This window comes from Eschrichtius robustus, chromosome 10, assembly GCF_028021215.1.
Source record: "Eschrichtius robustus isolate mEscRob2 chromosome 10, mEscRob2.pri, whole genome shotgun sequence".
Lineage (NCBI taxonomy): Eukaryota > Metazoa > Chordata > Mammalia > Artiodactyla > Eschrichtiidae > Eschrichtius > Eschrichtius robustus.
The window spans coordinates 6,189,713-6,215,791 of NC_090833.1; the positions used below are offsets into that span (position 1 = coordinate 6,189,713).

General features: G+C 50.0%; 1 protein-coding gene across 1 annotated transcript in view; it reads right to left on the reverse strand.

The window, feature by feature from the left end:
• Positions 1-18,718: 18,718 nt before the first annotated feature.
• Positions 18,719-26,079, reverse strand: part of GPR107 (G protein-coupled receptor 107) — a 74,753-nt gene continuing 67,392 nt past the window's right edge. The window contains exon 18 of the mRNA XM_068553894.1: positions 18,719-21,785. Coding sequence (XP_068409995.1) covers positions 21,689-21,785 — 97 coding nt within the window. The 3' untranslated portion in view covers positions 18,719-21,688. The remainder of the gene's footprint in view (positions 21,786-26,079) is intronic.

Below are 26,079 nucleotides of genomic sequence, written 5' to 3' on the forward strand. Positions count from 1 at the left end.
TAGGGACACATACAGACTGAAATTGAGGGGATGGAAAAAGATATTCCATGCAAATGGAAATCAAAAGAAAGCTGGAGTAGCAATTCTTATATCAGACAAAATAGACTTTAAAATAAAGACTATTACAAGAGACAAAGAAGGACACTACAGAATGATCAAGGGATCAATCCAAGAAGATATAACAATTGTGAGTATTTATGCACCCAACATAGGAGCACCTCAGTACATAAGGCAAATGCCAACAGCCATAAAAGGGGAAATCGACAGTAACACAATCATAGTAGGGGACTTTAACACCCCACTTTCACCAATGGACAGATCATCCAAAATGAAAATAAATAAGGAAACACAAGATTTAAATGATACATTAAACAAGATAGACTTAATTGATATTTATAGGACATTCCACCGAAAAACTACAGAATACACTTTCTTCTCAAGTGCTCATGGAACATTCTCCAGGATAGATCATATCTTGGGTCATAAGTCAAGCCTTGGTAAATTTAAGAAAACTGAAATCATATCAAGTATCTTTTCCGACCACAGTGCTATGAGACTAGATATCAATTACAGAACAAAATCTGTAAAAAATACAAACACATGGAGGCTAAACAAAACACTACTAAATAACCAAGAGATCACTGAAGAAATCAAAGAGGAAATCAAAAAATACCTAGAAACAAATGACAACCCAAAACCTATGGGATGCAGCAAAAGCAGTTCTAAGAGGGAAGTTTATAGCAATACAATCCTACCTCAAGAAACAAGAAACATCTCAAATAAACAACCTAACCCTACACCTAAAGCAATTAGAGAACAAAGAACAAAAAACCCCCAGAGTTAGCAGAAGGAAAGAAATCATAAAGATTAATGAGAAATCAATGAGAAAGCAATAAAGGAAACAATAGCAAAGATCAATAAAACTAAAAGTTGGTTCTTTGAGAAGATAAACAAAATTGATAAACCATTAGCCAGACTCATCAAGAAAAAAAGGGAGAAGACTCAAATCAACAGAATCAGAAATGAAAGAGGAGAAGTAACAACTGACACTGCAGAAATACAAAGGATCATGAGAGATTACTACAAGCAACTCTATGCCAATAAAATGGACAACCTGGAAGAAATGGACAAATTCTTAGAAAAACACAACCTTCTGAGACTGAACCAGGAAGAAATAGAAAATATAAACAGACCTGTCACAAGCACTGAAATTGAGACTGTGATTAAAAATCTTCCAACAAACAAAAGCCCAGGACCAGATGGCTTCACAGGTGAATTCTATCTAACATTTAGAGAAGAGCTAACACCTATTTTTCTCAAACTCTTCCAAAATATAGCAGAGGGAGGAACACTCCCAAACTCACTCTATGAGGCCACCATCACCCTGATACCAAAACCAGATGAAGATGTCACAAAGAAAGAAAACTACAGGCCAATATCACTGATGAACATAGATGCAAAAATCCTCAACAAAATACTAGCAAACAGAATCCAACAGCACATTAAAAGGATCATACACCATGATCAAGTGGGGTTTATCCCAGGAATGCAAGAATTCTTCAGTATACGCAAATCAATCAATGTGATAAACCATATTAACAAATTGAAGGAGAAAAACCATATATCATCTCAATAGATGCAGAAAAAGCTTTTGACAAAATTCAACACCCATTTATGATAAAAACCCTCCAGAAAGTAGGCATAGATGGAACTTACTCAACATAAAGGCCATATATGACAAACCCACAGCCAACATTGTTCTCAATGGTGAAAAACTGAAACCATTTCCACTAAGATCAGGAAGAAGACAAGGTTGCCCACTCTCGCCACTATTACTCAACATAGTTTTGGAAGTTTTAGCCACAGCAATCAGAAAAGAAAAAGAAATTAAAGGAATCCAAATCAGAAAAGAAGAAGTAAAACTGTCACTGTTTGTAGATGACATGATACTATACATAAAGAATCCTAAAGATGCTACCAGAAAACTGCTAGAGCTAATCAATGAATTTGGTAAAGTTGCAGGATACAAAATTAATGCACAGAAAATCTCTTGCATTCCTATCCACTAATGATGAAAAATCTGAAAGAGAAATTAAGGAAACTCTCCCATTTACCACTGCAACAAAAAGAATAAAATACCTAGGAATAAACCTACTTAAGGAGACAAAAGACCTGTATGCCAAAAACTATAAGACACTGATGAAAGAAATTAAAGATGATACAAACAGATGGAGAGATACACCATGTTCCTGGCTTGGAAGAATCAACATTGTGAAAATGACTATACTACCCAAAGCAATCTACACATTCAATGCAATCCCTATCAAACTACCAATGGCATTTTTCACAGAACTAGAACAAAAAATTTCACAATTTGTATGGAAACACAAGAGATCCCAAATAGCCAAAGCAATCTTGAGAAAGAAAAACGGAGCCGGAGGAATCAGGCTTCCTGACTTCAGACTATTCTACAAAGCTACAGTCATCAAGACAGTATGGTACTGGCACAAAAACAGAAATACAGATCAATGGAACAGGATAGAAAGCCCAGAGATAAACCCACGCACATATGGTCAACTTATCTTTGATAAAGGAGGCAAGAATATACAATGGAGAAAAGACAGCCTCTTCAATAAGTGGTGCTGGGAAAACTGGACAGCTACATGTAAAAGGATGAAATTAGAACACTCCTTAACACCATACACAAAAATAAACTCAAAATGGATTAAAGACCTAAATGTAAGGCCAGACACTATCAAACTCTTAGAGGAAAACATAGGCAGAACACTCTATGACATAAATCACAGCAAGATCCTTTTTGACCCACCTCCTAGAGAAATGGAAATAAAAACAAAAATAAACAAATGGGACCTAATGAAACTTCAAAGCTTTTGCACAGCAAAGGAAACCATAAACAAGATGAAAAGACAACCCTCAGAATGGGAGAAAATATTTGCAAATGAAGCAACTGACACAGGATTAATCTCCAAAAATATACAAGCAGCTCATGCAGCTCAATATCAAAAAAAAACAAACAACCTCATCCAAAACTGGGCAGAAGACCTAAATAGACATTTCTCCAAAGAAGATATACAGACTGCCAACAAATACATGAAAGGATGCTCAACATCACTAATCTTTAGAGAAATGCAAATCAAAACTACAATGAGGTATCACCTCACACTGGTCAGAATGGCCATCATCAAAAAATCTACAAACAATAAATGCTGGAGAGGGTGTGGAGAAAAGAACCCTCTTGCACTGTTGGTGGGAATGTAAATTGATACAGCCACTATGGAGAACAGTATGGAGGTTCCTTAAAAAACTAAAAATAGAACTACCATACGACCCAGCAATCCCACTACTGGGCATATACCCTGAGAAAACCATAATTCAAAAAGAGTCATGTACCACAATGTTCATCGCAGCTCTATTTACAATAGCCAGGACATGGAAGCAACCTAAGTGTCCATCAACAGATGAATGGATAAAGAAGATGTGGCACATATATACAATGGAATATTACTCAGCCATAAAAGGAAACGAAATTGAGTTATTTGTAGTGAGGTGGATGGACCTAGAGTCTGTCGTACAGAGTGAAGTAAGTCAGAAGTAGAAAAACAAATACCATATGCTAACACATATACATGGAACCTAAAAAAAAAAAAAAAAAAGGTTCTGAAGAACATAGGGGCAGGACAGGAATAAAGATGCAGACATAGAGAATGGACTTGAGGACACGGAGAGGGGGAAGGGTAAGCTGGGACGAAGCGAGAGAGTGGCATGGACATATATACACTACCAAATGTAAAACAGATAGCTAGTGGGAAGCAGCCGCATAGCACAGGGAGATCAACTCGGTGCTTTGTGACCACCTAGAGGGGTGGGATAGGGAGGGTGGGAGGGAGATGCAAGAGGGAGGAGATCTGGGGATATGTGTACCTGTATAGCTGATTCATTTTTTTATACAGCAGAAACTAACACACCATTGTAAAGCAATTATACTCTAATAAAGATGTTAAAAAAAAAAATGAGATCATCTGTGGAAAGGACCCTGAACCAAGATTGTGAGGGCTGGTCCTAGGGTCAGGCATGGGGCCTCCTGAGCCTCGGTCTCCCCACTTGTAAGTTGGGATCGTGGTGCCCTGGGGAGCCTGCTGCCTCACAGGGCTGCTTATGGGCCTTGATGGTGGGGCTTCCCCATCGCAGAAGGAGCGGATATCACAGGGAGCAGCTGAGCGAGTGGGTCTGTGAATGAGAAGCAGGTGCAAAACCCATCGGCCTGGGGACACAGGCGCCTGGGGAAGTGAGAAGGGATCTCTTTGTTCCTGAGTCCATGACCATCACGCCCACCCACCATTAACAAGCAGTGTTCTGGTCCTCAAAGTCTCTCTGCCCGGTGAGCTTGGGAGATGTACCTCCTCTAAACCTCACCTTCCCAGGGAAGCCTTCCGTGAGGGTCTTGAGTGAGGCGCTTCTCACAAGTGGGCAGCTGGCCAAACACACACACACACACACACACACACACACACACACACACACACTCCTTCTGCCCCAAGCCCCACGCAGAAGCAAAGGGGAACAGGCTGTCGGCTAGTGTTCCCCTGTCCTTGCCAACCCCACTAAGGCTTATGCTCTGGGTCTGGGGGAGGGTCAGGGAACCCATGCTTGCCCCTGACCCAGCCGAAGTGAAAGGGGGATTTATTAGAAGGTCAGGAGGAGCCAGGGGGCAGCCCTGGGACAGTGCCGGTTCCTCCCCGACATCCCGGCTCCCGGTGGCCCGCAACAGAGACCAAAGCCGGCTAACGGCAGCAGAACTGGCAATGTGTGTACGCACAGAAGTGCTCAGGGGACTGATGGAACAGCCGGAGGACGGGCTGGGGAGGGGCAGGACCCAGGAATCTCCGGGATGTGGGATCTACCGGCAGAGGCAAGGAGACAGTGTCTTCAGGATGAGATGGGCTCTGGGCTCTTCCTCCTTCTCTGCAGCCCTTTGCCCAAAATCCAGTCCCGAGGGAGACTGTGTGATGGGCCACACCACACGGGGGTCTGGGGACTACACTGGATGGGGGTGGGCAGGGCAGCTCGGTGGACAGCTTCCCCAAGGTTGATCCTAGTGGAGGAGTGGGGGGAGTCTCCCTCCAAAGTAAATTGGGTGTTTTTTCCAGAAGAATGGGGAATGAATGTTGGGGAGGAATGGGGTGCAGCGGGGCAAAATCCACTACATGATGCCCAGGACCCTGCTTCCTGGGGGCAGTTTCTGCCTTTGCAGACAGCTTCCCCTGTGCCTCCTGCCCCAGCTCGGCCTTACAATCCCTCCAGGTCACCTGCCCACCAGACCGGCCGGTGAGTCACAAAGCCCAATCCTGGGGACAGGATCTGATTGGCTCACATGAGTCAGGTGTTTGCCTGGTCCAACCAGCCCTGGCCAACGAGGTTAGGTCACACAATGCCAGCTTCAGAAGTCCCCCATCCGGAAACGGGAGCTGGACAGACACCCCGAATACCAGTAACCACAGAATTCGAGAATCCTCAAAGCTGGTAGCCAGTATTTGAAGCCCCCAAGTCCAATGTGCCCAACTTGCGGACAGGAGAGAGGAGGACAGAGGCTTGCTTCTCTCTGAGGGGTGGGTGCTGGACCCCCTCCCCAGGGACCAGTGGGCCCTCCCAGGGTCAAGCTCAGACATGCTCAGGAGTGGGGAAGAGGAGCAGCTCTCTTGGAGGCCCAAGCCCTGGAGCCCATGACCACCCTGGGTGCTGGGGAGCCGCACACCACCCGCCCCCCAGCTCATCAGAGAGATGTCTGCTGGTTTCCAAGCCAGGCCCAGCCCCTCCTCATCCCAGGGAGTGCCAGAGCCAGAGTTAGGAGACAGAATATGGTCTCTTCTGGGCAGATCCAAGGGTTGGTTCCTAGGAGAGGCCCTGACGGCTCCCGGGCCCCAGCCCAGCTCTCCCAGGCTCCCGGGCCCCATATGTCTGTTATCTCTGAGCCAACCCAGCACCCCATGAGGGCAGGACTCCATGTGTCTTGTCACTGCTGCCTGGCCAGGGCCCAACCCAGAGTGGAAGCTCAGACAACACTGATGAACATGGGTGGTGACCCTTCAGCCCCTTGACTCCTCTTTGACCATGACGTTAAGTCTATCTGTCTCCTTGAGGTCAGCCATGCAATGAATACAATCATGCCCAGGCCACTGTCCTGGGCTCCAGGCCCACTAACCTCCTTTTGGTACAGACTTGGACAACTGCTCTCACTCTCTGGACCTCAGTTTCCCCGTCTGTACAATGAGGGGCTTCAAGGTTCTTTCCAGTTGGGACATTGTGTGCTGTAACAGTTCCAAGCTGGGGTTCAGTCTTGAAGCAGCAGAGCTGACCAGCATTCAAGTGGGACGCCTTGCCTTCTCTTGGAGTCCTTCAGCTTCTCTTGCTTTCAGACTTGAACTTAGTAAAGAGCAAGTCCACAGTAACAGCAGCAGCTACCACTCACTGCGCCCTTGCTGTGTGCCAGGCAGTGCGCCAAGCGCTTCCTCAGCACCAGCTCACTGAGCCTTTGCAGGATGCTATGAATTAGGCAGCCAGGCCCAGAGAGGTTGAGGAGCTGGGCCTGGGTCACACATCTGCTGGCCAGCCATAGGGATTCAAGTCAGGCTTGCCTGATCCCCAGCCTGTGAGTTCACTATGTGGTGCAAAAACACCCTGAAATCTGAGTATAAAGAGATGTGTGGTCTGCTGAGACCCATCTTCACATTAACCGCTTGGTTTCACAGCTCACCAACGCTGGCAGAAGGCAGGGTGTCCACATGATTTGGGGCTACTTACTGCATGGGTAAGTCTGCAAAGCCTCTTCCTCCTAACAGCTCTGGGGGGCCTGAAGGGCTTCACCTGTTCGGCCTCTGAAGTTTTGCGGAGGGAGCCTGACAGCACCCCCTGGGTCCGGCAAACAGTGGACAACCATCAACTGTGCATCTTTAAAGCCCTCACTGTCAGGACTTCCCTGGTGGTCCAGTGGTTAAGACTCCAAACTCCCAATGCAGGGGGCCCGGGTTCGACCCCCGGTCAGGGAACTAGATCCCACATGCCGCAACTAAAGATCCCACATGCCGCAACTAAGACCCGGCGCAGCCAAATAAATAAATAAATATTAAAAAATAAAATCAAGCCCTCATTCTCAACGGCCGCTGGGCCATCACTAACATACTGACGTGCAGACCACACACCCACTCCCCCAGCCCAGAGAAATTCACGCTCCCTCACTGACTGCTGGCCACGGATGCCTGACCCAGGGCTCCATGCCCAGTGTGGGATCCCTGCCCGCCCTTCGAAGCCCAACCCACTGCGGGGGACTCAGACGGGGTCTTCGTGTGGATTCTGGGAATAAAGAGGCAGAATGCTGTAAATTAGGATGTAGGAAAAGCTCCTCTGGTAGGTGAGGGCACAGGGCTGAAAGTTTGGAGGAGGAATTCTAGAAGTGTCTTTCCTGGACTCCCCAGCCCCCATCTCTCTGCGCCTTCATTTATAAAAGAATGGCCTCTGCTCCTCCTGACTGTGAAATGCTTCTAGAGCTGGCACTGCCACACGCCCCCTCTCGCCCCGCAACAGGTTAAGTATGGGCTGGGGGCTGGAGAGGGGACGTCCTTTCCCCCCTCGCTCCCACTCTGAGAGCCCATCCAGCAACACACCTGACCCAAGTCCCAAGTGGCTCCCAGGCTGGGGGCGGGAAGGGCAGATATGACCTGACGGTCCGCGGAGTTCGGCCTCTCTCGCCTTCCTGCCCCGCCCAGCAGTTCCTGCTTCTTGCGGTTCTCTGCCCCACTCCATCTGAAGGACACCTGCCAACAGCAAGCTGACAGCAGGGCCCTGCAGGTGACAGAGTGCCCCTCGGGGCCTGGGGCCTGGGGCCTGGGGCGAGACTGAAAACAACAAACCAGAGGAAAGAGAGGCATAGCTTTTGGCTCCTTCCAAACAGGCTGGTGGCCTGGGGGTGATTTAAGGGCCAGCTTGTCTCCAAGGGTGAGGATGGGCCCTGAGCCTGGAAGGCCGTGGGAGCCAGTGCAGGCTGTGGGGTGGGGGAGGCCCTGTGATGACTTGGACCCTTACTGCCCGTGTGGCCCTAGGTTCTCCCCCACTCTGTTGCATGGCCAGGTTTCCCGGCAGTTCCCTCCAGAGAAGTAAATACAGCCTTGTTAATAATTCTGTCTGAATCACCCGGCCTCTGGCTGCTCTGTGCTAAGAGTGGTTCATAGGGGCCTGGAGAGACTCATAACCGGGAGGTTAAACAGGACTGAAAATCAATGAGGCCACCCTCTAATGGGTTTTATGAGGCCTGGACCAGGAAAAGGCAGAAGCCACGATAGTCGGGGCCACCAATATGCAGGGTGGGCAAAGGAGCCCGCATGTGAATTCCAGAAGGGGTAAACAAGTTTTCTCTCAAAACCAACAAAATCAGCTTTTATCCCAGGCTCAGCCCTGGAAGGCTTGTTGCTTCCAGTCAAAACCCAGAGTGGTGGGTAGGAAGGACTCGCCCCAGGATACAGCACAGCTGGGCTCCATGTCCGGCACTTGCTGTGTGGCCGTGCGCAGGTCAGTTGCCCCCTGGGACCTCACCTTGGCTGCCTGGTCTATGGAACCGGGCGGGCCCCCTTCCGTGCTCAGTGTTGGGTCTGGGGTCAGGGCTGCTGAAATCCCCCCTGGCTGCCTGCCCTCAGGGCATCGGTGATGAATGAACGTCATTAGCAGATTCTCAGGAAGGACACTGTGTATAAACCATCCCCTCCCCTCCCATGACAGCCCTTCCACCTCTGCTAACTACCCCCTTCTCGTCTCAGAATTCTGCCCCAACGTTTTCCAGGGAGCCTTTCAGAACCTTCCAGGGAGACTGCAAAGGTTCCTCAGGGCTTCCTGATCCCTTGTGCGTCCCTTCTGTCAGAGTGTTTATCTGCTGGAGCACTTTATAGTAACAGAAAACCTGACCTAAACTGGCTAGAGCATAAAGGGAACTTTGACTCATGTAACTCAGGAGTCCGGCAGTATCTGCCTTCAGGCAAGGCTTGATCCCGGCTTATAGGTTATGAGAGGATCTGGGTTTCCTCTCTCCATTTCTGGCTCTGCATCCTCAGTGTTGGGGCCATTCTCAGGAAGGCTCTCCAACTTGCTGCAGGCGGCAGTTTAGGCGTCCCACTTGGTGTTCACATCTTGCTGAAAGTGACCCACTTCCTCCCCACCCCCATCCTGCCAACCAATCAATGTAGTGGGGTGGGGAGACGAGGGATGTGCTGATCAGTTTCAATCACTTGAGGTTCAAGCCTAGAGCTAGGAGTATGGGGTCAGTCTCCTCCAAATCACAAGGCTGAGAATTCTGAGGTCCAGTTTGGGATAGAGGAGATAAAAGTGCGAGAAGCAGCCAGGCGATGTCCCCCACATCACTCCTTTGTGCTGTAATTACCAGCATGCTGGCTGATCAGGGGGCAGTCTGACCATATCACTTCCCTGTTAAAACTTGCCAGTGCCTTCCCACTGCCTTCGTGGTAAAGGCCAGCCTCCTTAGCAGAGGGCCTCCTGATATAGCCCACATCTGCTTTTCTAGTCTCATCCCTCTCTGCTCCTGACTTTCCCACTCATGATTCCAGCTCTACTGGATTCGTCCCAATGTGCCAGGATCTCATCACTGGCCTTAGCACATGCCATTCCCCCCACCCAAACACCTTTCCATCACCGCCTGCTTCATTGAACTAATCCATACAAAATGGTACTTCCTCCATGAAGCCCTCCTTGACCTACCCAGGGTTGGGTGCACAGGCTCTGTGCTCCCACAGACACCTCTCAGTTTGGATCACTATTTTTTTAACAGCTTTTGTTAGCTATGATTCACATACCATACAATTCACACATGTAAACTGTACATTTAATGGTTTGTAGTATATTCATAGTGTTGTACAACCATCACCAAAATTTTAGAACATTTTCATCACTTCAAAAAAAAAAAAAACTCTTCTAAAAAAAAGAGTGGATATATGTATAACTGATTCACTTTGCTGTACACCTGAAACTAACACAACATTGCAAATCAACTATACTCCAATAAAAATTAAAAACAACAACAGCAAAACTCACTCTTTAGCAGTCACCCCTGGCAACCCCCTTCCCCCAGCCCCTGGCAACCACTAATCTACTTTCTGTCTCTACAGACTTACCTATTCTAGACATATTATATACATGGGATCATACAATATGCGGCCTTTGTGTTTTCTTTCATTTAGCAAAATGTTGTCAAGTTTCATCCATGTCGTAACATGTATCAGTAATTCAAGCTTTTTTTTTTTATTGCTGAATAATATTCCTTTGTATAGATAGACCACTTTTATTTATCCATTCATCAGTGATGGACATTTGGGTTATTTCCAATTTTAGGCTATCAGGAGTAATGCTTCTATGGATATTTGTATCCAAGTTTTTATGTGGACCTGTGTCTTCATTTCTCTTGGCTGTGTACCTAAGGGTGGAATTGCTGAGTCACATGGTAACTCTACACGTCGTCTTTGGAGGAACGGCCAAACTTTTCCAAAGCAGCTGCATTTTATACATTCCCATCAACAAGTGTGTAAGGATTCCAATTTCTCCATATCCTCACCAATACTTGTTATTATGTATTTTTTTATTATAGCTACCCTAGTAGTGTGAAGTAGTATCTCACTAATTTTGATTCACTTTTCTCTGGATGTTGAGAGTCTTTTCAGGTGCTTGCTGGCCATCTGTCTATCTTCTTTATAGAAATGGCTATTCAGATGCCAAGACCATTTCAATGGGGTAAGGACAGTCTTGTCAACTAACGGTACTGGGAAAACTGGATATCCACACGCAAGAGAATGAAGCTGGACCCTCATCCTTACACTATATACAAAAATGAACTCAAAATGGATCAAAGACCTAATGTAAGACCTAAAACTCTTAGAAGAAAAATAAAAGCTTCATAGCATTGGATTTGGCAGTGATTTCTTGGCAACAACAAAATAAATAAATTGGACTTAATCAAAATTTTAAAATTTTGTGCAGCAAAGGACACTATCAAGAGCGAAAATTCAACCCACAGAGTGGGAGAAAATACTGCAAACCATATATCTGACAAAAGATTAGTATCCAGGGTATATAAAGAACTCCTACAACTCAACAACAAAAAACCCCAATCCAAAAATGGGCAAAGGGAACTTTGAGGACATGACGCTAAGTGAAATAGGCCACTCACAAGAGACAAATACTGTGTGATTCCATTTATACGAGGTGTCTAGAGTAGTCAGATTCATAGACAAAGTAGAATGGGGGGTGCTAGGGATTTGTGGGGTAGGGGAGAATAAGGAGCTGTGGTTTAGTGGGTGTAGAGTTTCAGTTTTGCAAGATGAAAAGAGTTCTGGAGATTGGTTGCAGAACAACGTGAATGTATTTAACACGACTGAACCGTACACTTAAAAATGGTTAAGATGATAAATTTATGTATATTTTACCATAATTAAAACTAAACTAAAACTAAAATGAGCCAAGGACTTGAATGGACATTTCTCTGAAGAAGATAAACAAATGGCCAAGAAGCACAGAAAAGATGCTCAACATCACTATTCATGAGGGACATGCAAATCAAGACCACAATGAGATACCAAATCACAGCCACTATGATGGCTATGATAAAAACAAAATAACCTATAAAATAACAAGTGTTGGCAAAGAACACTTGTGGAGAAACTGGAATCCTTGTGCACTGCTAGTGGGAATGTAAAATGGTGCACCTGCTGTGGAAAATGGTATGGCAGTTCCTCCAAAATTTAAATGCAAAACTACCATATGATCCAGCAATCCACTTCCGGGTATGTACTCAAAAGAGTTGAAAACAGAGACTTGAATAGATATTTGTACACCCACGTTCACAGCAGCACTACTCACCATAACCAAAAAGTGGAAGCAATCCAAGTATTCATCAATGGATGAATGGATAAACAAAATATGGTATGTCTATATATACATAAAATGGAATACTGTTCAGCCTTAAAAAGGAATGAAATTCTGATACATATCACAGATGAACCTTGAAATTATTATGCTAAGTGAAACACCTATTCAGATCCTTTGCCCATTTAAAAAATGGGTTCTCTTTTTATTGAGTTGTAAGAGTTCTTCATATATCCTGGAGCCAAGACCATTCTCAGATATACGGTTTGTAAGTATCTGGGTTGTCTTTTCACTTTCTTGATGATGTCCTTTGAAGCACGAAAGCTTTAATTTTCATCAACTCCAGTTTATCTTTTTTCTTTATTGCTTGTCTTTGGTGTCATATCTAAGAAACCATTGCCTAATAATACAAGGTCATAAAGATTTACTCCTGTGTTTTCTTCTAAGAGTTTTATAGCTTTAAGTGTATGGTTCATTTTGAGGTAATTTTGGTATATGGTGTGAGGTAGGGCTACAAACTTACTTTTTGCATGTGGATGTCCAGTTGTCCTTAGCAGCACTGGTTGGAAAAAAAAAAAAAATTCTTTCCAGATTGAATGGTTTTGGAACAGTTGCCAAAAATCAACTGACCACAGATATATGGGTTTATTTCAGGGCTTTCTATTTTATCTCATTGAGCTATACATTTATAATTCTATCACTACCACATTCTCTTGATCACTACAGTGTTTTAGTAAGTTTTGAAATTGAGAAGGGGGAATCCATCAGCTTTGTCCCTCTTTTTCAAGATTGTTCTGGCTATTCCAGATCCCTTGCATTTGCATATGAATTTTAAGAGCAGTCTGTGAATTTCTGCAAAGAAACCAGCTGGGATTTGGGTAGGGATTGCACTGAACTTGGAGATCAATTTGGGGAGTATTGTCATCTTTAACAATATTGTTTCCTGATCCATGAATATGAGATGGCTTTCTATTTACTTAGATCGTCTTTCTTTCAGTGTTTTTGTTTTCAGAATATTAATTTTATACTTCTTCCGTTAAATTTATGTGTTTTATTCTTTTTGATGCTATTGTAAATGGCAATGCTTTCATTTCATTTTTTGGACTGTTCATTGCAAGCATATAGAAATAGTTGATTTCTGTATATTGACCATGCATCCTCCTTGCTTGCTTTTGCACCTCTATGCTTAGCACAGTAGGCAGGCACTCGGCCGAGGCGTGGCAAAGGCTGGGAGTGGGGCAAGACTGGAGGTCAGGCCACCAGCTGCAAGGCAGCAGCTGATGTTGTAATCCAGGTTACGGGTGAGTGTGGCTGGCCTGGCTAGTGGCAGTGGGGAGAGAGAAATGGGTAGGCTTGAGCCACAGGACTGGGATGGGGTGGGGGAAAAGGGAAGTGCCAAGGATAAGGCCCAAGTTTTTGGCCTGGATCGCATTTACCAGGATTGGGGAGGGGACGTGGGAATTTCATTTTGCAAGTGTAGCTTTGAAGTGCCTTTGAAACAGTCCAGGGACTTCCCTGGCAGGCCAGTGGTCAAGACTCCATGCTTCCACTGCAGGGGGCACGGGTTCGATCCCTGGTCAGGGAATTAAGATCCCGCATGCCACGCGGCGCGGCCAAAAAAACAAAAACAAAACGGTCCAGGAGGCAGCTGGATAAACCATTAGCAGCTCAGGACAGTTCTAGGCTGGGAATACGATCCTGGGTGTCAGAGAGCAGAAGAAGAGAGCTGGGGCAGTGCCGAGGAGCCCAACACCGACGGGCTGGGCACAGGAAGCCGACTGTGGCCAAGCAGCTGGAGAGAGAAGGAAAACTACCGGAAGTCTAACCTGGCTGGCGTGGAATTCCGAGGAGGGAGGCAGTGGGTGCAAGGTGATGTGGCCAAGGGTGAAAGGGGAGGGGTCCCACTGTGCCACAGGCTGCTACAGTCACGGCAGGTAATAACCAAGCCCTAGAGGCTGCGGGAGACTTTGGCCGGTGGAACCCAGACCACAGTGAGTTGGGGGTACTGGAGGGGAAAGAGGCAGACCTGAGAAGTTCGCCCTGTAAGTGGGGGGCAGGGGCTGCAGCTTGGCCTAGGGAGATTTGTTTTTTTTAATGGGAAAAAAACTTTGACCAAGCCGTACTGCTGATGCGAAGGGGCCAGTTAAAATGGAAAGGGTGGGAGGAAGGAGGGGAGGCAGTTACGCGCTCAACTCTCCCCCATGCACCCCCCTTATTGCTCTCCCATCATGCGGTGGAAGCCAGGCTCACATCATTTTACGCTGTGGTCCTGCAAATGCTAGTGCGTTGAGGAGTGCTTTCAGCCCTCGGTGAGCCTTGCAGCCTAGAGCCCGGGCCCTGAATGAGACACGTGTTAAGTGCATAAACAAGACTTAAGCTCGGTTGGTTCTGCAGATGTTTCCATGAGCAGATTCCTTGTTTTTTATGAAAGTCAGCAACCCTGGCAAACTGGGAAAGAGCGGTGCAGGGTGCAGCTCCTGCAAGGGGCACACTGATCCCCGAAAATCCAGCCCCCAAACCGCTGAGGCAGCTTCTCCCCGCGTGGTGGGGGCCAGGCCAGCTCTAGGGCTGGATGCATGCTCAGGGGCAGCTCGGCGCAGCTCGGGCGCAGATCTGCGGGAAGAAAGTCAGCACTTTCTCACCCCACTTAACCAGCCTCACTGTCGAGTAGCCTGAGGGACCGCGCAGCTCTCAACCTGCCGACCTGACAGATCCCTGGAGAAGGGCAGGGCGCCCGAAGGCGGCTGCCACAGGGAAGGAGCCCACGTGGGCGTCGGAGGACTCCACAGGGTCCCAGTGGCAGTCGGCCGCTCTCAGCAGGTACATCTGGGTCAGCTGTCCGCTGCCCACTTGGTCTGCTCTTCTGGCTCGTTAGAGAAACCAGAAGGCGAGTGAGCTGTGGTCGGACCCACTGGCACAGGCCTTCCTGACCCTGAGCGGCACTGGAGATGCAGGGTCCTCGGCCCGCGAGGCTCATAGGTAGTCAGCCCGGATGGCTACATTTCTAATGGGGGAGGAGGAAACGAATGCTGATGGAAGGGAGCAGTTCAGCTGGCCCGCCGGCACCCCTCACCGGATTACCCCTGCAACTCTGCCAGGCAGGGCCAGAGTCAGGACGCCGTCTCACTGCTGTGTGTCCAGCAGGAGTCTGCACGGGTGGGTGCTCGACGCACCCCCTGAATGACTGGGGCAAGTCTCAAGAAGGGAGCTGGGTTACAACAGCGGTTCTCAAGGTGTGACCTGGGACCGGACGAGGTGGCATCACCTGGGAGCTTGTTAGCAACGCAATGTCTCGGGCCCCGCAGGAGACCTACTGAATCAGAAGCCCTGGGCCCTCCGGGGACTCTGACGCTTGCTCCAGTTTGTGAAGTACTGGATTAGATGGTCCCCAGGTCCTTCCCACACCTTTCCTCAGCTGTCCCCTTCCTGGGTGGCCTCAGCATCTCTCACCCCTGAGAGTCTCACCCGATTCCTGGGCTCTACTCTTGGAATGCCTTGTCCCCGCTCCTCAGGCTTCTTTCCATGGACACCCTGGGTAACCCAAGGCCTGTGCAGAGTCAGGAAGGAGCTGTGGGTGAGGCATGGCCAGTAACTGGAAAGCCCAGGGGAAATGACACGGACGCTGAGGCCCTTCATTCCGAGCTTCTGGGATACAGTGAACTGAGGATCATTCTAACGTTACTGCAAACACAGCAACAGTACCCGACAGAGCTCCAGGCCAGGCCCTTGACTTAATCCTCATCACCACACCAAGGCTGGAGTCAGGAGACCTGGGTTCTCACCTCAGCTCCGATACTTATTGGCTGGGTGAGGGGGAGGGTGGGGCACAACCCTCTCTAGGCCCCCATTTTTTGCAGCTTTAAAGCCAGGGCTTTGGATGGACAAATCACAGACAGTCTCCTGCGTGGAAGTAGCCATACACGGAAGTGTGATTCCACTCACGTGACGTTCTAGAACAAACTAACCTACAGCGTAGAAATCAGAGCAGCGGCTGTGGTAGTTCTGGATAGGGGTTGGTTTTGACTGAGAAGGGGCACAGGGGACTTTATGGGGTGGTGGAAATGTTCCATCTCACTTACGGCGGAGGCTACAGAACTGTATATACACTTGTCAAAACTCATCCAACTACAAGCTTAAAGGGTAAATTTTACTGTATGTGAATTATACCTCAATTTAAAACATTCCTAGTAAAATAAGGGGTTTGGGATTGGATGACTTCCAAAAATGCTTTGAGTCTGAAATCTTGGATTTCTCTGATTCTGATGTGGGAACACCAGCAGGGTTATCTGATGACCAACATCATAAGAGGGTGAACCCGAGCCTGTCGCAGGGTGGGCTTTACCCCAAGTCTCCGCCGTCATCTCCCCTCAAACGGCAGCAGTGCCCAGGCCCTGACTCAGAGAGCACCCCCTGTCCCCAGTGGAGGCAGGACACCAGTCAACTACAACTGATCTTCAGTCTGTTCCAAAACAAAGCCTCTGGAGTTGAAGTCACGTTTGAGTTTCAGTGGCAGCTGAGACACAGGGAGCTTCTCTAGTAGGTGTCACTCTTGCCAGTGGGAACGAGTGGGAGGCAATTAACTAATTTAATGAACAAAAATCACAAAGGAAAGAATTACAAGGGGGGAGGGGGCGGAGAGACAGCAGGCAGGAGTCGGCAACTCCCTCGGATTACAAACATACGTTCCTGTCACAGAATCTTTATTTTACATGTTTGCATCGCAGCAGGAGAACCCGTCCCCTACATCACCCCGATCGGAACCTCCACCCGGCAGATGTTCACATAAACACTCTTCAGTGACCATCAGTGTTAAAAAAAAAAAGTACCGAAAACTCCTGCTGCATCCCATTCTAACCTGGAAAGCAAAGAATATTTACAGACATTTTCTCCCCCAAATGAAACTTATTTCTGGATTGGATGTGTCTGAGTTCTTCTGAGGTCACATGACTAGGCAAATCCAATTTATCATCCACAAAAGCTGCTTAAGGCATCAAGAAACCCCCTTGTGTGGACAGGATTTTTGGATCCTTTTGTAATAAGTGTCTTAAACGCTAAGAAGGCTGACCGCCTGGCCCCCTGACCGGTTTGGCTGCCCACCCCAAAGCCTCAAACCCCACCCCAAGATAAGCTTGCTGTCTGGGGGCGAGCTAGCTCTTCTATTTTACCTTGACCTTTACTGACTTTATCCGCACTCCTTCCCAAATGGCCTGCCTGCAGACTTCCTGCCAGTAGAGCCCCAAAGGTCCTTGACGCGACACAACCGAACCCTGGCTCCTGCCCCTCCCCGCCGAGTGCTTTCTGCACACAGTCTCTCAGAGGATGTGCGTGCCCATGTCCTAGCAACGAGCCACCGAAAAACATTATCTTTCAAGCATAAGCCGTGCAGAGAGGGCAGATGCATCGCCAGGCGACAGAAGGGGGGCCCGGGGGGAATGTCCGGCTTGCCAGTCAGTAACTACATTCCAGGTCCTAGTGACAAGTATTAGCATCAACTCAGGTGGAGCTCTTGTACGACCTCCTGCCAGAAACACCCTAGAGAAAACTGGAGTAAAGGGCAGATCTTCTAGAACGTCTGGTATGGTTTCTGATACACCAAGAGGTATCAAGTCAAAGTCTAACTTAACTTCTTCAGTGGGGAATTCTGAATTCTCAAGAGAAAAAAAAGCAGCAGGCCACAGGCACCCTGGACTCAGCGTGTTTGGAATCTGCTGACGGTCAGGCGTGGGTCAGGGAAGCAAGGGCGAGGTGTGGAGTGCAGAGCGGGAGGAGGAGTGGGCGAGGAGCCGTGCCCTCTGAACTCGCTGCTCGGCAGCAGGAAGCACCAACAGCCCCACTGTTCCACGGGGTGTACAGAGCAGGGCCGATAACCCATCAGACTGTCTCAGGTCCTAGACGCCTCCCTCGAAGGAACTGCTCCAGGATGGCAGAGATGGCCAGAGCCACTCACAATTAAAACTGGCATCTTTGACACTGTTCCTTGGTCGGTACGGACTAAAACAAGACATACACTTCCGTGCGGGGGGCAGATCATATATGGTCCAAAGCAATAATATGTGCTCTTGGGATAAAATTCTCCTTAGCTTGGAAAATACATCCTTCACACAGCTGCTGGGAGAAAATGCTGCAATGCACCAAAGGCTTCAGCCCGTATCCCAGACTGAGCCCATGTGGAACTGATGGGCGAGGGCCAAGGCGAGGAAAGAGAAGGAGATGGGGGGGGAGGGGGAAGGAGGAGGGGGAGGAGGAGGGGGAGGAGGAGGAGGGAGTGGGGAGGGGGAGGAGGGGAGGGGAGGAGGGGAAGGAGGAGGGGGGAAGAGGAAGGGGGGAGAGGGAGGAGGGGGAGGAAGGAGGGGAAGGAGGAGGGGGGAGGAGGAAGAGGGGGAGAGGGAAGACGGAGGGGGGAGGAGAGCATCCTGTGGCGAGATCACAATGAGGGAGTGGACGCCTTGCCGTGACAGCCCCGTGGAGTGGACTTATGAAGAGACTGGGTGCCGCCTTGGCTGGCCGGACATGTCCAGGGGAAAAAAAAAACTGGAAATTTTACTCTAAAGTGGTTTCTTGAAAGAAAACTGAACTGACTCAGGCTATGATCTGAGAAACCATCTTTTACACTAGAGCAAGCTTCTCTTTACAAGAGAACGAGCCAGCAGGCACATTCAGTGGAGGCACTGCTGCTAAAACGTTAAAGTACTGCGGGACCAAGAAACAGGCTGATGGAGTCTTTGGCCACTGTTAAGAGCCAGGATTAAGAGATCAGTGATGGTTCTTGTGGTCCAAGAAGCAATTTTCCAGCAAAACACACATACTTTATTAAAGGAAAACAGACCCTTCACTTCCTAAAGTTTCACAGGCAGCGGCACTTCCAGCCCACGGCCGGATGCTTAGAGGAAGTACGTATATTTCGCGCAGGCAGAAACGGGGAGCAGCAGCACAGGGCGAAGCTATAAATACCACCGACCGATCGTTCTGTGATGTGCACCGATCCCTGAAATACTGAGCGCGCTTAACCACTCACACACTGCATCGCCACGAGCCCAAGCGGACGGTGAAAATCGGGCTGCAGGAAGCGGGCTGTCAGCTGGGGAAGCAACTTGGCTTTAGACCCCAATCAGTCATCTTCACTCAAGAGTAGAGCTGAATGCTGCTCATAGCCATCAAGTCATAGAGAAAGAGAACACATTTTTGCGGAACAGGATGAAGAGCTTAAATAATTTTGTAAAAACTTGAACTACCACCTATTTTCCCAATCTTGGGCTGGGGTTTTGATTTCTCTTGATCAGCGGCCTGCCTTTAAACCTTCTGCCAGTTAAAATATAGGACGTGGGCAGACGACCCGTTTGTTAGGAAGCCTGCGGCCTGCCTTTATTTCTAATCCACCACCTTATCTCATTTGTACCTTCCGGTTCCAGAAGGGTCAGGACTGTAAAACTGCAGCCTCTCAGCCATTCTGTGAGCCTAGAGGTGCCGCGTGGGATTTGAAGACCACCCGGTACCACAGAGAAGCCCAGCCCTCTGGCTCATGCCCTCCTGTGACGGCTGGGGCCCGGGGACCTCAGAGCAGGAGGGCTGAGCAGGGGCCGGTGCCAGCCCACATGCACACCCTCATCTTCATTCACTCGCTTCCCCGCTTCCAGCACATGAAGTGAGGACACCTCCGTGGAGACCCTTTCGTGTGTGTGTGTGTGTGTGTGTGTGTGTGTGTGTGTCTCCTCAAACCTTTGGTTCTTGCCAAGAGGTCTTGGCCTAGTCGAGAACATCTGCTTGCAGGACAAACAGCAAACACGTCCCTCGGAGGGGAGCACCAAAGGGAGTTTTGGACACGGTATGAGACACATTTCTTAATCACTGGGATGGTGTTCACATCAGGAAAACAAAGCCTGAAAAATACTCCCGTCCTCCTTGCCACTTCCTTCTCCCATCACACAGCTCCAAGATTACTTAAAAGACAAAAAAAGGCCCTTAGATGAATACTTGGGGCATATTCCCTTGCTCCTGAAGATGGGAAGACACACGAACCCTTCCCTAAGATATCTGCGGAGAGATGGGCAGCAGCGGCCTTGGAAGATGCTGGCTCTTCCTCCTCACTCAGCCAGGACCGAGCCCCTGTGGAGGTGGCACTGGGCAGAGCACAGAGGGCTCATCGAAGTGCATAAAAAGGACACTTGCTTCCTCACTGGCCGTTTAGGAAGTGACAATGGTACAGGAGAGGGAAAACAACTGTTTTCTGAGTAAAGACACTTCAGGTTCCCAAACCGGGCATACTGAGCGGCACCCCTAAATCTTGTGGCTTCTGATCGACCCTTCCAAGCCAGAGGTAAGAGAATAACCACCAGCTACCGTCACCATCCAGCACCCAGGAGGCAGGCCAGGAGGTCGGGTGGGGCTCGGGCTCCTGACGCACGTGGGCACCGGGAGCTACCCCACCCGGCCGGGACCCCACGCTCCAGGGAGCTTGCCTGATGCAGTGTTTCAGTCCCCAGCTCAGGCTCTGGCAGCCAAAGCCTTAGTAGGAAATGAGCGGTAAGCCCTGCTATGCCCTCCATCACAGTGAACCTTCTGAGCTTGTCCCACTACTCAGATGACTTGGCTACGAGCTGCAATACTGTTCACCTCTGGCAAGCTATCCGTGTTCCTCTCCAAGCTCTGAAAGTTTGGAAGGCAACCTCACTGAGCTTCTGTGAAAGATCTCATCATCCCCACACCCCGAGAGTAAACCTGTTTAATCACCCTCATCTTCTTCGCATACTTACTCTTGGAATACAGGGACAAGGTCTGCTTCATTCCTCCCTTTAGAAGTCCTACCTGGCTACAGGAAAAGCTTTGTCATGATGACGATTTGCCTTAAGGATTTGCTTCAACATTATCCTTTCTGCCCCCAGCTGCTCCTTAAGGAAAAGTCCTTCCTGTTTCCCCGTACTCTGATCACACAAAATAGACGCAGCTGCGAGAAGAGAGGGCCGCCAGAGACGGTGCTGCTCTGGGCCGTCGGGGGAACCAGATGTTCAGGGAAATCCTACAGGAGGCGGCTTTTCGAGCTTAAAAACACACTTCCGTCCATCCATTAGGTTAACACAACACACTTCAGTCAAGAGAACCATTTGCCACCACCAGGGCCTTGACTCTGACACCGCAGCCCTCGGACGACCGTTGTTCCTGGTCATTTTCAGAATCCGGGATGAAGGTCTGGGGTGACATTCAGGGCCGGAAATCCTGGGGCAGGTTCTTAATACTAAATTGGGTTTTGACTTTGCTTTCTAAAATAACCTGATCTCACTCGTTTTTTTCTCCCCAAGACGCAGCGATGCTCGCCGCTCCCTTCTTTGTGAGCCCCCGTGCCCCACTTGACATCTGCTCGTTTCCTAAAGCCCCTTCCCAGGCCCTGAACGGCTGCAGACACACCGCCACCCGCCATGCCCCATCCACCAACATTCCGCTGCTACACACTGGGTCACAACTGCACCTACCTGAAGAGTTCCCAGTTTAAAATAATAGAGATTAAAAACAAAGTCTTCCTTTTAACCTCCTTCTCTTACACCCCCTACCCAGCACTCCCACCTGAAGGAGAATTCTAGCTGCCTATCACTAGCCACAGATCCGGCTTCCAGAAAAGAGTGAAAAGTTCGGCTTCCGTGGTAATTTGCTCCCAGCCACGTGCTCTGCGGTGTCACCGTCGGGAGGGGCCGACCTCTCTCGCTGACCAACAGGACTATGAATCAATTGTTTCCTTTGACAGTGCCGCCTCGGAGCTGCTCCATCACGCGCTGCCTTCCCACTCACCCTGCGGCTCCACCGAGCCGTTGGTCACCTTCTTGACTTTCTTCATATTCTCCATCACCCCTGACGTGGTCACTCTGAATGAGGGAAAAAACGAGGAAAACCTCAGCCTTAAAGTAAAAGGCCGTCTTCACCACAGCACAGTGGCAGCCAGGGGTAAAGGGTGTTGGCTCTGGAATCAGACACACCTGGGTTCAAATCCTGACCCCCCCCCCCCCCCCCGCACTCTGCATGCGGTGTTAAGCCTGCCCGAGTCACGTGACCTCTCTGTGCTGCGGCAGAAACACAGTCCCCACTTTCCAGAACTGTCGTGAGGGAAAAACGAGATTCTCCATCGTGCCCAGTCACTACGTACCAGCTGTTATCACAACCGGCATTCATCTCTTTCTTTTTGTCACCAATTTTTATGTTACATATATACACTAGTCACAATTATGACACCAGTATCTGTGTCATAATTAACATTCTGAAAAAAAGCTAATCAGCTGTAGACATTTACACTAACCAGCCACAGTGGATCATTTCTGAGTCCTGGGACAGAACCACAGGTTTGGAGGAACTTTCTGGGCTCAAAGATTCTTTGACCGTTAGAGACAGAGAGTGACTCACGACATCTCCTGAGAAGGTGGGGGTCTATGAGAAGACAGCCTCTTGCCTCACAGAATGTGAGCTAGACAGATTCTAAGGATCTGGGTATCCATGACGCAATTGAGCGGCTCCGTAGCAGGAAACACCAAGCAGATACTGAACTCCACCTGGTAGGCGGAGCACAGGGGATTTTCAGGGCAGCAAAATGACTCTGTGTGATTCTATTATGTAACGGTAGGCACACACCTGTCCAAACCCTCACAGTGTGCAACACCAGGAGGGAGCCCTACTGTAAACTACGGGCTCTGGACGATAATAAGTTGATAGAGGCTCATCAATTGTAAGCAATGTCCTACTGCGGACAGGGGATGCTGATAATGGAGGAAGCTAGGCGTGTGTGGGGCGGGGGCGTATGCGAAGTGTCTGTACCCTCTGTTCAATTTTGTTCAATGTTATGAACCTAAAACTGTTCTCCAAAAATAAAGTGTTAGAAACAAACACCCCTGGCCCAGCATCTCCCTAAGGACTCTAGGAAGCAAGGAGGCACCTATGTTCCTCCATCGTGGACCAACAGGAATTTCCTAATCAGTAAAATAAATTCAATCAATCATTCCAATAGACTCTCTCCAAGGACCCTACCTATCCCCCCCACCAACTCCCAAATCCTGTTACTTACAAATGGCGACTCAGTGGCCCTACATGTGACATCTAGAGTTTGTCCAGCTGGACCTAACAGTAGATAAATTATTTTATTTGAGTAAGGAGAGAAAGTTTTTTCTCGCTTCTCTCCTGCCACCACGCGGCTGCTGTGACCAAGCCCCAACACCATCCAGTCCTCCCCAGAGTTGGGGCTTTTCTCAAACAAGAGTCCTTTGGACTCATGCGTTATCTGTACTTCTGGTAAAGTCAGGACAAAGTATGCTGCAGGTAGGTGGTTCTTGTGGGAACTGAGGGATCCCTGCAGAGGCTGTGCGTTGAGTGTAAATGCAGCCCCCAAACAAAGGGAACACTGCAACTGAGAGAACCCAGCATCACTTCCTGCCAGCCGGTGCCCGTCTCGGGCCTGACCTCACCGGGAAGCGCTCACACTTCTCCCAGGAGAAATCCATGCACCCAGGGCAGCTTCTAAAGGGACCTTCTCCAGACTAGGACACGGGCACCACAAGCCTCTCCAGCCCCAGCAGAGCAACCCCTATGCGCCTCCAAACCTGTTGACGTAAGGGAAGAAATACAACCTCGAGTCTTCCAGAAACACTCCTGGCAACAGCCAGCAGATCTGTGGCTACTGCCCCAGGTTAAAAAGGACAAGGAGGAGCTCAACCCGTGCGGACGCTGAGGGCAGAGCACAGGCACCGTGACCCGAGGACGGCTCGGAGAGCAGGCTTGGGAAAAACCTTTGCTCCCTTCCTTTCCCTAAGGAAATACTCCTTGCCAGATGGCGGCCCAATTGAGAAAACAACGTTCACTCTGTCATGCCAGGCCTGGGGCAAGGACAGAGAGCTGGAACTGGTGTTCCCAGGGTGCCCCCTGCCCAGCAGAAGGGACGGTCTTCCAGACGGACACGCAGAGCCACTTCACACACACAGGACAGAAGTGCCAGGGCGCAGGTGTGGCGACGGCTCAGGGTGAGAAGAGCCACCTCTGCTGGGGGGGTGGGGAGCTGGGGGCCGCTTTGAAGCCTGTATTGAAAGACGAGGAGGGGCAAGATGGAGGAGTGGGAGGAGGGCAGGGGAGTGTCTGAAAAGAAATCTAACAAGCAAAGGCATGGAGGGAACACAAGAAAGCTCCCCGACAGTCAGGCAGTGCTAAGAAGCTGCTGGTGAAGGAACGTGGCAGGAGAGTCGAGGGTGGGCGGGCGGGGCTGTGGACGGCCTTCCGTGCCGTGTCACCGGGGTGGACGTGACTCTTATACCTGGGTTCTCGGGCCTGGCTCCAGCAGGATCCAGGGGAGCTAAAAAAGCACAGAGACACCTGAACCCCCAACATTCAGAATCTAGTCTCCGGGGAGGAGCCAGGGCACCCTCTTACAAAACAGTCTACAGGTGATTTGGGCGGCTGAGGAGAATGGACGGGAAGGGGAGAAGACGGGAGGTAAGGACATAGGCCACACGAGGGCAGGGCGCCAGGATAAAGCGGGGAGAGGGCGGGAGACGCGACGTTAAGCCTCCAAGACGCGGTCACTCGCCCCACACGGGCCGAGAGAGAGGGAGGCATCTAGGCCAAGACCCATATTCTGCTGACAGCGACTGGGTGGGTGGATGCTGGAGCCCACAGGGTATGCAGGGGAGAGGCAAGCTTGGGGTGACGGTGGGCATGTGGACAGAGGGACCCGAAGCTCAGGACAGGCAAGGGGCTGGAGACTGGGGAGCGGTCAGTGGGCGGAGCGGAGGCACCCCGGGCGAGAAGCGGCTGAGCGGGAGTCCCCCGGCTACAGGGTGAGGGGTGCGCGGGCACAGAAGGGCGGCACGGGCGGAGCTGGCGATGATGGATGTGGCGTGAGGCTGGACGGGCGCTGCGCCCTGGCTCCCCAGTGAATCTCTGGGAAGTGAGAGGGACGCCAGGTGGAGGAGACAGAGGAGGAGACCGTGGTCAGACTGACGCCCGGGAGCCTCCCGGGCAGGAGGCGGCGCTTCGGCAACTTCACAGCTCCACACACACCTCCCCGCGTGTCCCGGTTTCAGCACAAACACTGAAGGGGGACAAACAGCCGAAGAGCCGTCCTCGGAGCAGCACCCCGCGCTACACACAACCTGCGCAGAGGCCGTACATGTGGCGCAGAAAGACGCCGGACAGAGCTCAGGTCAAGCACCGAGCAGCGGTGATTTTCAGTCGAAACTCAAACCCCAGGGGTGTGAATGCAGGCGCAGCCCCCAGAACCGCCCAGGCGGGGAGAGCCCGGTCCCCAGAGGGCAAGGCCTGCCCTTCCTGCCTCTGCCCGTTCCTGCCCTGCCTGACCAGCTCCTTCTCACCCCCACTGCTGAGGTGCCTTTCTGTGGCTCCAGGCACACACCTCTATCGCAGCGCTGTCTACACTCTGTCACGCTGTTCCCGTAGGAGACTGGGGGATTCGGCACCGGCTGGTGTCCAGAACCACCTGTGGAGTCGACAGAGCACTCACACCAGCACGAGTAGACTCAGTGCCCGGGCCAAGCCAGCCTCTCTGGCTGCCAGGCCCCACGCTGTTTCCAGCAGAAGCTGTCCTGCCCCCAGGGCCTGCTCAACTTTTCTGAGCCGAGGTGGCCACTCCTGACTTCAAGAGGACACTGGCCCAAGGGTCAGCAGCTCCTGAGCCGGTCTGAGGCAAGCGGCAACAGTGCTAAGCCGACAGAGGTGCTCCCAGGGGGATGGGTCCAGGGGAGCGTGGAGGATGGAGAAGACAGTGGAGCAGAGAGGCGCCCAGAGAAGGGGGGCTAACGCAGAGACAGGGGGAGCGGACGGACCCAGCTGCCTCCCGCTTTCCTTCTGCCCCTACGTGGTGACCTCTCTTTTCCTTGTAGAGGCCTGAGTCTCGTGTTTGCAACCAACAGGGCCTAATGAATACGGGAAAGACGAGAAAGGGGGCTTCGGGTCCCCACTGCTCCTTCTGCCACACGAGACTGCCGTCAACTGTGGCCTGGGCCGAAGTGGCACACGGATGCATCTGTTTCTGTAACCAAACTGAATCTAAATGCTAACCATTTCTGGACTTGAATTGTAGAGAGGCTTGGTTAAGAGACAATTCTATTAGTCTCCAACCTCTGTTTCTACATTTATTGGTTACCCACTTGCATGAATGCAGGAAGT